Consider the following 12,354-nt stretch of genomic DNA (forward strand, 5'->3'; position numbering starts at 1 on the left):
TTGTTTAGAGTAGATATATTTGTATGTTTGGGCAATAATAAATTATGTTGTGTTTGTTTTCTAATATATGTTCATAAATGCTTTAATTGTGTTGTTAGTAAATGTTATTACTATATGTTGGTTATAATAATTTCCATATGTTGTTAATAAGTATTAGTAAAATATGTGTTATATCTGCCTTCTTTTTTTCCTTTTTTTTTTTTTTTTGCTCTCGCTTTCGTTACTACATTTTTTTCAGACATTACATCCGTTGTTATTGCTTTTTTTGCTATACATATATGTATGTATGTTTGTTTCGTAAACTTTATTAACTATATATATTATATTATTTACTCATTGATTTCAAGTATCAGCCTTTTTTTTAGCTATTTATTTCTTTCAACATTTATAAATACATATAATACTTATCTTTTCAAGAATTGGATTTTACCTTCTTATTTAAAGAAAATTTTTCTATCTTACTTTGTCTTTTGCTGTAGCAATGATGATGATAGGCAATTTAAATATTTTGACTTTACATAGATTGTCTAAGAATTATTGTTAAAATTTTTTCGGTTTTTTCACTACCTTTTGGCTCTGTTTTTTTACCAATATTTGTTTTCGTTTCTTTTTCTTAGTCTTCATTATTTTCTACTTCTATTTTGCAATATTTGGCTTCTTTTTCTTAGTCTTCATTGTTTTCGTTTCTTTTATCTTACTGTTAATACTATTTTAGCCTTTACTATTATATTTATTTTTTACTCCTGTTCTTTCTTTTTTGTTAGTCATTTATGAAATCTGGGATTGAGATGAGAGATCTCATTATCTTTGTTGCTCTGTTTTTACTTCCTTCCTTCTTTTTCTCTTATGCACGAACATTTTACTTCCTTATTTCTCTAAAACTGTTTTTCCATCTACTGTCGAGAGACTTTAATTTTTTTTTCTTTGCTTTATATTTTAATTTCACATTATTCCCGTCAGGTATTTATTTTTATATTTTTTTACTAAGTGTTTCTGGTAATTTCTGTCTAAATTAGGTATTTTGCTCTATTTTTGCTCCATGTTTTTTTTTTCAACAAAGAGGGCCCCAAATGAGCACAATAATTTCTAAAATATTTGAGGACATCCACGTTCCATCATCGCTAACAAAATTATCAACTGCAGTATCACAAGATCCACAGAAACAAATCAAATTTACTATTCTATATCAATTATATATAGCAACCATTTATATTATTTTAAATAGAATTTTAAACCATTTTTTCCGTTTCAGCCCGCAACCAATACCAACACCACAGATATTAACACCAACCACATTTGATCCACAAACTCCTACGCCCATGAAATCAAGCACAAGGTAAAACATGTTCAGTATAACAAATATTGTCCACTAATTTAAATATATATCTAAAAAATCTTTTACGTTTTCAGCCCTGAATTAAGAACAATAAAACAATCTGAAAAGTGTCCAAGAATAAGATAATATAAATATTTCTGAAATCTTTATTTTACACTATATAAAATAAATATTTTTGATTTCTTTAACATTTATATTTACTAACATTTTTTTTAACATTTCTATCTTGCAGTTGAAAAAAATAAGATGAGAGCGCACGACAACAACAATATATTTTACTTTCTACATATGTATATATACATATAAATATATTTTAAATAACAGTACTATATATATATATATAAATGTTTATAAAAATTTCAAATCTATTATATGATGTATTCCGCAATAAAGCTCGGAATACAGGCTCATTAGAACTATAAAACATTTTATATTTAAATGATTTGTGATTTTCCAACTTTTTTGAGCTTTCTCCACTCTCCTCATCTCAAAACATAAGTAGCACAATAGTCAATTTTGCCGTCGACACTAGAAGTTTTTGTCAGATTCATGTGCATATTATCATAATTCATAGTTTGTCGTGATATGTGAACCATATCTAAGAGTTAGATTTTTTAAACTAACGCACTGAATTAAATATAACTGGGATATCAAACATAAAATTTTGAGTTAAACTAATATGTTAACTTTTTCATCTAAAATTTAACGGAACCAAATTTGAGACATTAAGTTTAAGATTTAAGTTGGTACATACACAGAGACTGATTATAAAAAGAAAAAAAAGTTCAAGAATCTTTATAAAAAGTTTTGTGTGATGCATTGCTTTTGTATCTCGAATGCTTCTGACTCTTGTAATCATATTAGTACATGTTAAATATGGTTTATGTTATGCCATCTAGTATTGTTTCTTCAGACCTCCTATATATGCATGTCATACCAAGTATAACTTTCAATTTAGCATATTAAATACTAATGTCAACACACGCGTTTATTTTTAAAATAATGATGACACAAATTAATGAGGAAAAGATAAAGAACGAAAGGAAAAAAGAAACAATATATACATAAAAATAAAAGTCCATAAAAAATTTCTGATCTTCATTCATAAAGTTACGTTGCAAACAATTACTTTACCCAGGGAATCATAAAAAATAACCAAAATGAAAAGGCTGTACATCTACCTCATGACTACATTTATTGAAATTAGTAATTCTGAATGTAGTTATGCAGTTTCCTCTACATTTTCGTTGCAAAATATGCATGTTTAAATTTAAAACTTAAATATATGTTTTTTGTTTCTTTTTTTAATATTGATTAAAATTTGGTTTATAATAGAATTTTGTTCAAGCTTCGTTAAAAAAAAAAAAAAAAAAAAAACTGAAATACGTGCCTAAGGCACGTATCTCATACTTTTTAACGTTTTTTGTTGATAATTAAAATATGTCTATACATCTGCTCTTACAAAAAGAGATAGAGAGAGCACATAATCTACTCTAACATTAGCAAAGCAGCATATGAAGGGAACAATGTAGTTGGTGATCCACTTTCTTGAAGTGATTGATTGTAATTCAAAAGAATCAAACTAATTTTTAAAATAAAATAACATCAAACTCATTTCAAAAGACAATACTAGTGTCGTTTTACCACATTTTTCTTTTTTTTTTGGTATGTATATATGTATTAAAAAAATCATGTTTATGTATTTCAAGAGTTGCCTGATAGAAGATCTATGATTCCTAGTTACATTTTCTGAAAGTACCGGGTTATATCAAGATCAAACAGCTTGTAATTCATACAAATCTGATATTTAGACATACACTCGGAGCAAATAATGTATTTTTGGTATCAAAGTATAAAATTCCTTACGTACTTCAACTCAATTTGTTATAGTTTTGTCAAGGAACTCCATAGCGAGCCTTGCATATATAGTAGCGTTACAATTAAGTGTACATTTACCAATTCAACATATGTATGAATATTAAAGTGCATATTTATATACAATTTATCAAAATTGTACATTTTTTTGGCTAAAAATTTATATTCTAGTGCTTCAAAGCTGAAGTAAGTTACACAAATCATGTTTAACGGTACCAATATAATGTTGGTTATACTACTAAACTATTATTGGACTTTTAGGCACCCATATTAGTGCATATTCCAAAAATAAACATTATAATTCTTATTTGGAATAAAAATCCATAAAAGAGGAAAGCGTGATATTCGCTATATAGTTAAGGCACAGAAGATTGATATGAAATTTCTGTAGAATTTATCTCTTTCTACTGTTCTTTTATTAGTTCTTGAGTTGTGTATTTTTGTGATTGTTGAGTATTATTGTGTAATAACAACAAACATTATGAGCAATCAAGGACAAGATCAGAATTGTATTCGTGGGGGTTCGTGATTGAGTATGAAAAATTATGCTCGTGAATATAAAGTATCGTGAGGCTTCCCGTTACGATTTCTAAATCGGTGTTGAATTAGAGATTCGTCTTAGGACTAGTTTGGTAGTGTTATAGATTTTTAAAACATTGTTGTTAGTTGTGCTGAAAAAAAAAAGTTATAAAAAATATATAAGTGTTTGGTAAACTGTAATTATACAAATATTAATTCCAAGAGTATTATGAAAGTTTTATTAGTTGTACTTTAAGGTAATTACCGTATAATTTAAAAGTTAAAGTTGTCTTTAGACTGTTTCTGATTTTGACTGTAAATTCTTCAAAAAATTTTTAAGAATCACTTTTATAGTTTTTACCAAATAAAAATTTTAGCAATCATACCATTAATATATCGTAATAGATGCTTCTGCATATGAAGTGATTTTTTTTTTCCTTCAATCATGATTCAGCATTTTTAGTCCCATAGAAGATAAATGCTTGATTTTCTAGACTTTTCTCTTTTTCTCCCCCGTGATGGTGGTTGAGCAAAGCACATTATAAAATTAATAAAGGAAGCATCCTCGAGTCTTCTCTACCACGTGCAAATCGTTGTTATTATAAATTTATAAATATTCTCTCTGCAGGCCCACACTCCTATGCAATTTTTAACTGACAATGTACCTAATTAAACTAACACGTTTTAAGCTAAAGATGGGACTGTTCGATCAGATTCATCAGAATTTTTCCATAAAACAGATAGGCTTTGATTCAGAAAGCTTGAAAAATCTTGTCTTACATTGGAATTTAAACCCAAATTTTTAATATTTTTGTGTCTCGGATACGAGCAATTTGATTATTCTTTACCATTTTGTAATGACGCAAACATGTGCACTGTCTAGGAAAAGCAACATCTTCATTCTTTAATACGTTAATTGTGCCACCAATGTGCAGAGGAAACATCCTCTCTTATTCATTCTCTTGTCTTGGCTCCAACACATGTAGAGGACAGATATCACCGGTGTGCATTTCTTTAGATTGAGTATAATTAAGATACTGTTTGTTTTCAATTTGAATCCCCGGTTTTCTTCAAGCTCAAGTTCTATAAAACCTCCCGAATTTTTAACATTGAAATGACATATACCCCAAATTTCCTTTCGTGTAATCTCTTTATATATTTTGAAACTTTACCAAATTTTCTAATTATGTTAATTTCAACGATATGGGGAAAAGATTAATTAGTTACCCTAACAACAATAAATAGGAGATTTAAATAGCAATTAAAAATTTTTTCATACTTCATTTGCTTTCACGAATAACATCATGAAGAAAGAAAACCATACCTTGATCATCCTCATCTCAATGATCATTTGAATCAAAATTTTCAATCACTAGCCACTATCCACATACATGATGTTGTGTGAGCAATTTCTAGAGCACCAGGGACGATCTCTCATATAAAGCATGCAAGGTGTTTATTAATACGGTGGATTCAGTGGCCGGGAGGCATCAGCTTGCGTTGCATGCTAAGAGGTACTTGACTACTCAAATTTTAAGGGGAAGGAATTCAAACTTTCATCTTATGGAGAAGTCAGGTGTGGAATTACTATTAAATTTTATCTCCAATCACACTTTTTAGCCATTTTTAGAATAGTATTGTTACTTTTTTTGGTACAAAAAATACTGTATTTTAAAATTTCACGGATGTAAAACCATATCAAATGTAGTTTTGGCATTATATGGAGAGCTACTTATAGTTTTAGAGAGCGGTATTATAGAGGATTGGAAAGAAAACACATAAAAGAAAGAAAATGTGAAGGAAATGAATGAAGTTAATTTTTCTTTATTGTGTTTGGTATAATGAGAGGAAAGAAAACATGTAATAGCTTAAATGACTATTTTATCAATTGTTTAATATTAATTTAGATTTTAAAATAGGGATACAAAAGTAAATTTAACCATCAACGAGCAGATTTGAGTTTTCTTCTTAATATTAGAGAGATAAAAAATGGTGGACCCCACAATTATTTTTTTCCATCCTATTTTCTTTTCTCTCCTCTCTTCATTCTTACCAAACAACTAACTCTATCATTTTTCATCCAATAATTCTTCTACTCACTTCCTTCCTTTCACTTTTCTATCATACCAAACATAGTGTTAGTCTGAAAGGGATCTTTCGGCAGTTTTTAGAGTGATCATCAAGTAAAGTGAGAAAGGAGAGAAAACGGAGTTGCAAACTTCTTCATCTTTCTTCATTTAATGTCATTGACTTGGTGGTTGTAGACTTAATTAATGATCGAATAACTATAAATATTGTTCTCTATATGTGTTTCATTTTTCTCTTCCTTCTAATTTTGTTCTTTATTTGTTAGATTCATATATGTTCAACAAGTATTTATCTTCAAAAAAAAAAAAAGCAAGTATTTATTTTCCGCAACACCCTTAAAAAAACATATGTGATGTGCACGTGTCTAATTATGTTAAAAAAACTAACGGAAGGGAGAATTATCTCACAATTTTGAAGTAAAGGATAGTATTGAATCGTAATGAAAATTCAAGAACACATTGTTACAATTCTAAACGTTTGGAGAAAATTTATAATATTTAAAGGGCTTGGCTCGTCCCCTAAATAAATAAACAAATAAAATGAAGAGCTTTTTTTTTTTTTGTTGCTAATCGATAAAATGAAGAGCTTTTTTCTAGAGTAAAAATAGAAACAAAGAGCTTTTTTTTTCCTCTGAAATAGAAATAAAGTGCTTGGCTCAATTACTTGTCGTGTTTCTTAGCCGTTACAAGATTTTCTTACATAGCTTCAAAAAATATTTTGAAACGATCACCCTTTTCTTTTAAATAAAAGTGTTTCATCAGTTGGTCAGACTTCAAAAAAAATAAAATTAACACACAGAAATTTACTAACAACAAAATAGCATTTCTTCATTGGGATTTTTTTTTAATTTTTTGAGGTTATTTCTTCATTGGGATTTTTTTTTTTTTTAGGTTATTTCTTCATTGGGATTTGATTAAAAAAAAAAAAAAGGCTAAATTACCGAAAAAAAGTTAAATATTGTTTGAGAAGAAAAAGGAATGACATCTAATCGTGAAAAAATTATTTCCTCACATTTTCGTGAGGTAAACGTGAAGAATTTGGAAAGACGTATGATTTGTAGTAAGAGCATGCTCAATTTCTTTGATAATAAAAAAACACACGTGGAAAATTGGATACCTAATAAAATATGGAATAATATATGGCATAGTTGTAAATTATTTTATCAAAAAGAAAAATCTCATAACGCCATTATATTTACAATATATTCATCGTACTCCAATTTCCATTAATGAATTCATTGAATTCCTTCGAAAAAAAAAAAAAGAGAAACAAAAGAAATAATTTAATCAATTTGCATAAAAGTATAGAAAAGAGGGGAAGAAAAAAAAGCAACGGCTACATAAGCAAAAGATGGGTTTAAATACTAAAATCTAAAATTTGACTAAACACAACGGAACACGTCGTTTGTCGTTCCGTTTGTTTCCCGCAAACGAGACACAAAGGGGAATTTTTACGTAGTACGTACCAACAAAGGAAAATTAGTTAGATTAGATTCAGCAACCGGCCGCTTAATGCTTATCTTTCCAGTTAAACAATTGATTGAATACGGGATTATCTTCCAAATCTAAAGATTTGTTCATATTAGTTTTAATAAAAAATAATAATAATAAAAAAGAACCCCAATCATACTTAAAAAAAAAAAAAAAAAGAGCCAATCCAACTACGAAGCAACTAGGACGGCGTGTGGGATTGTTACTTACGAGTGTCATCTTCTGTACTCATTGACGTGTTAAAAAAAGCCTAAATGGTGACGTTTCCCTAACTTGCTTCCACATAATCATATACATATATATTTTTTCTAATAATAAAAGAAATATCATCACTACGGTGACAAGTAAAAAATACTGACTCTAATGCTTAATAAGGTATCGTTTATTTTATCGATTCGAGTTTTCAGTTATAAATTTTTACAATTTTTAAAAAATATCACATTTAATTTTTTTTATTACAATTAAAAACTCTTAAAAAATATCACATTTTAATTAAAATTAAAAATTTAAATTCGTAAAATGAAAGACACGTGAGAATCCGTTAGTAGTTCGGTAACCGCCTCGTGTGGGAGGACATATGGCCGTTAGTGTATCACCTGTGCGCCAAGCATACAGCCTGTACTGCCAGCTTGTCAGTAATGATCCGTTTTCCCATTCCACGACCGCTCTTGTCGTTTTGTCCACCTCAGCACTACCTCAGCACTACGATGTTTTTTTTAAATAAAAAAAATTAATATTTGAAGCGAAACAAAAATCCGTCACGTGATGCTATCCAGCCTGGTTGAGTCAAACTTATCCTGAAATCCCCCCCTTTCAAATCTCTTCGCGATCTCTCCTCTTTTCAGTTTGTCGCGATATTTTTTATTTTCCGTCTTCGGAGGAAAAAGCAAAATCGCTTTCAGTAACTTCCATAACTGCACAGGTCAAAACGGGAAACTAACCGTCCCTTCGAGAAGTTCCAAATTTCCCGAGATTTTAGTGACGGATTCTAAAAAATCTGCGCTGCGTACGTGGCTTTGAGCGGAGGTAATGTACAGCTGTATACTATGTAACGGGCAACCGAGCACTGCCGCTTACCGGAACGCTCATTACCCGATTCGGTTAACCTGCTACATCTGTTACCCTAACGCTCTCTTTATAAACCACTCCGCTCCTCATTCTCACACGATAAAGAGGCCTCACCTATCTCCTCTCTCTCTCTGCACCGCCTCTTCCATTTTCTGTGAAATTTTTCTAGGTTCTTCTTCTTTCAACATTCGAGTTCGTTACTTTTTTCTAGGGTTTCGTTTGATTAGATGGATTTTGATCGAGGATCGACAATGGAGTCTTCGCAGAGAGATGATAAGGTAAAGGGACCGTGGAGCCACGAGGAGGACGAGTTGTTGCAGAGTCTCGTGCAACGATACGGCCCGCGGAACTGGTCGATAATAAGCAGATCGATTCCCGGTAGGTCCGGCAAATCTTGCCGGCTCCGGTGGTGCAATCAGCTCTCGCCGGAGGTTCAGCACCGCCCGTTCTCAGCCGAGGAGGACGATATCATCGTCCACGCGCACGCCAAGTACGGCAACAAGTGGGCGACGATCGCGAGGCTGCTCAACGGCCGTACGGACAACGCGATCAAAAACCACTGGAACTCGACCTTGAAGAGGAAGTGCTCGTCGGCGATCGATGACGGCGTGATGTTGCTCGACGCGGAGCTATCGATTCTCCGACCGCGGAAAAGATTAGCGAGTGCGCCTCCGGCGTCGTTTTCCGGCCTCTGTTATAGCTCCAGCAGCCCTTCCGGATCTGACGCGAGCGATTCGGCGGCTCCGGTGACGTCTCTCCCTCGCGTGTTTTGGCCTGGGGCGAGAACCGGCGCGATCTTGCCGCCTTCCACGCAGGTCGAGTCTCCGAGCCAAAAGGACAACAAAATCATCGTAAACGACAGCTTCAGCGAGCCGTCGACTCTTCTCACTCTGTCTATGCCTGGAACTGGATCCGTCGAGTGCCCAAACCGTGACTCGGATCCCCACCGAGAGGTCAAAACGACGTCGGCGCAGCAAGAGAAGAAGAATGCGATAAGCTTTGGACTGGAGTTCTTATCTCTGATGCAGGAGATGATAAGGAAGGAAGTGAGGGATTACATGGCAGACATTGAAAAGAACCTCGAGGTTTCGCGCAGTGAAGGCGTGAGAAACGTCGGGGTTAAGCGCATTGGAATCACGAAGCTCGATTGCGAAAAGGTCTTGAAACATTTTGAAGAAAATTAATACTACAGAATAGGAAATCCGAATAGGACTTTTGATCGGTTATTAGAAAAAGGTTAAGATTTCAGAAGAGGCCAGAAGCAAAACTCTCTGTTTTCTTGTTTTTCTGATTTTCTTTCCCTCCCGGAAAAAAATAATAATTTTGAGGCTGTACATAAATTAGAGAGGACAGTTAAAATGTGTGTGTGAGAGAGAGAGAGAGAGACAGAGGGACAGAGAGAGAGAATATATGCTCTGAAAAAGTGGAATTTTTTTGTTTGCTTCTTTTAATTTTTTGATGAAATTGGTAAACTATAAACATAATGAGAAATCGTGAGGCGTCAGCTAAATTTATTTTTCCGTCTTTTTATTTTTATTTTTTTTGTGCTGCTACCTACATTCGATGCATAATCACACAAATCAGTTCTTTAAGCGATATTCGCAAAAATAATTCTTTCACTCCTTTTAACCATTTTAACTACGTATAAAAGGGCGTAATGAACTTTTTAATTTTGGACAGCGGAATATATTCGAATTACAAGAAACTTGTAGCTGCAGATTCCAAACCATCCTTTTTGTCCAGCGAGGAAGCAGCCAAAATGCATGACGTCATGATCCATTATATTATACAGTATGTATTGGACGGCGATAGTACAACTTTTGAACGACCCGCAAATTTTCGGTGAACCGTTGAAACGTTTGTTGGTTGTTGCCCAATATTCTCCCTGATTTCCCTCGTCGGTCGTGTATCCGTGATAGATACGTAACGGGATACTGTCGTGTTTGTTCTGGATTTGGCCAAATTTCATAATTGGAATGTAAATTGTTATATGGGAAAATGTGCGTTAATACGTGGGACGACGATAGCGCTCTACGTGGCTCTATGTTTATCACGACAGATAACAGTCGATGTCTGAGCTTTATTTTTCTTCTAAATGGTTAGAAAGGCCAAATGTATGGATGAATTCTTAGACCGCTGATCACTCAAGACTGTCGAGGCCAGTATAACTTGCGCATTGGAAGCTCCACAAGAGTAGTCAAGCGAAAAGCCTAGTTCCCTAGTATAGACGTCGAGGGCAAAGTACTGGTTACGGAGTGCCTCAATAAAGATCCCTAACACAGGCAGGTTGCACGCATGGATTAATTATGAGTCCCTAAGACCGCCTGTAATGGACGGTTGAGGATTACAGGATCTGCAGAGCCGTAATAGGGGACAAATTAAATGATTGAACAGTACAAAAGGTGTTGACAAGTTATAATCTGGGCCTATAGGGTAGTAGGCCACTCGAGTGGATGGGCCTACAAAGAAGAACCGCCCACGAAGAATCGTTAGGCTATAAAAGGCCCCAAAGGATGAGGAGGATCCTTTTATGTAACTACAATAGAGAAAAAAGATATACAATACACAGTGGATGTAGCTCTTGATTAACAGAGTGAACTACTATAAAACTTACGTGTCGTTTATATTCATTCAAGCACCACTTCCGGACTACTAAAATTATCATACCACAAACAGCACTTTAGCAGTATTACACCAAATATATAACGTTCTCATGCCGGTAACCCAACAGAGTACTAAGAGATAACCCGGCATAATTCTGTTGGTGAAATTCAACCGTCAACATAAATCATCTTCATAAGCATTTTGGCCCTATCATAAAAGTTTCGAGACACAACTGAAACTTATTTTTTCCCTGGATGAAAGACAGTCTACTGAAGTATGACCAATGATCCAGTCATAGAATAAAAGCAGTTTTTGCAACCACAAACGAGAAGAAAAGACACTTAAGTGTGAATGGTGTTTTTTAATACAAAATGCGTGAATGGTGTGTGTGTGTGTTTTTTTTTTTTCTTACTAAACACGTTGAAAATAACAAAAAAAAAAATTGAAATATTTTAGAAAGTAAAATCATTGTAACAATTTTTAGGTAACTTTGTAACATAAAACGTGAATATTATTATAATTATTATCATGCAATTTCTTTTTTAAAATTCATAAAACACTCTTTTAATACAAACTCTTAAAAAACTCTTTCAATACAAACTCTTATAAGCATGTTATGTAGTGTATTCTTTTAAAATATATAACTAACAAGAGTTGTAAGACTTTTTATATCACGGCTAAACTCGGGCTCGTATGTTTATAAGTAAACGACATTGCTCTTGGTACCGCACTCATCGCTTGGGATTTGTAGATCAGAGCACGATGCCGCCCTCACCTCGAGGAGTCAATCTTGTCGGGGTGCCGGTGGAGCCACAAGCTGCATACATTTCTGCATATGATGTCGTCACACGAGGCCTCGCGCATTAGCGCGTGCTACCGTTGTAGCTTCATCACCGACTTGTGGTTGGATCTCCATTGACGATCTTCTCGAATTTTTTGTGGATTATTCTAATAAGAACCATTGTTTTGGTGTTTTTCATGATTTTTAAAAATATTTTTGGTGAGAAAAATTAAATGCATGGCAATCGACTACCAATCTACCAAAACTTTGGTATTATGGCGGACTACCTCCAGGTACATTGGTAACGGCAGTCTCTTGTTGATGACTATTGTTGATGGCTAAATTCCGTCAATAGAAATACGCTGGGTTACCCACTGGTATCCCGTTGGGTTACCGGCTGGAAATTAACGGTATATTTGAAATTATGCTATAAAGTGTTTGTTGTGTTTTGTAAGCATGAGTGTAGTGCTTGAATGATAAGACACACGAGATTTATAATGGTTCACTCTGTTAATGAAGAGCTACATCCATTTGTGCATGATATATTTCTTTTGGACTTGTTACAATGCACGTATATTCTCTCTATCCTTCAA

General features: G+C 33.2%; 1 protein-coding gene across 1 annotated transcript; it reads left to right on the forward strand.

The window, feature by feature from the left end:
- Positions 1-8,440: 8,440 nt before the first annotated feature.
- Positions 8,441-9,796, forward strand: LOC21396673 (transcription factor MYB44). The gene has a single exon (XM_010093881.2). It carries the CDS (start codon positions 8,604-8,606, stop codon positions 9,558-9,560), a length of 957 nt encoding a protein of 318 aa, XP_010092183.2. The 5' UTR covers positions 8,441-8,603; the 3' UTR covers positions 9,561-9,796.
- The last annotated feature ends 2,558 nt before the right edge of the window (positions 9,797-12,354 follow it).

Source organism: Morus notabilis, unplaced genomic scaffold (genome assembly GCF_000414095.1).
Source record: "Morus notabilis unplaced genomic scaffold, ASM41409v2 Scaffold410, whole genome shotgun sequence".
Lineage (NCBI taxonomy): Eukaryota > Viridiplantae > Streptophyta > Magnoliopsida > Rosales > Moraceae > Morus > Morus notabilis.

Excerpts from the sequence above, each read along its gene's own strand:
- LOC21396673 (XM_010093881.2), top strand. The coding sequence starts at position 8,604 with ATGGATTTTGATCGAGGATCGACAATGGAGTCTTCGCAGAGAGATGAT.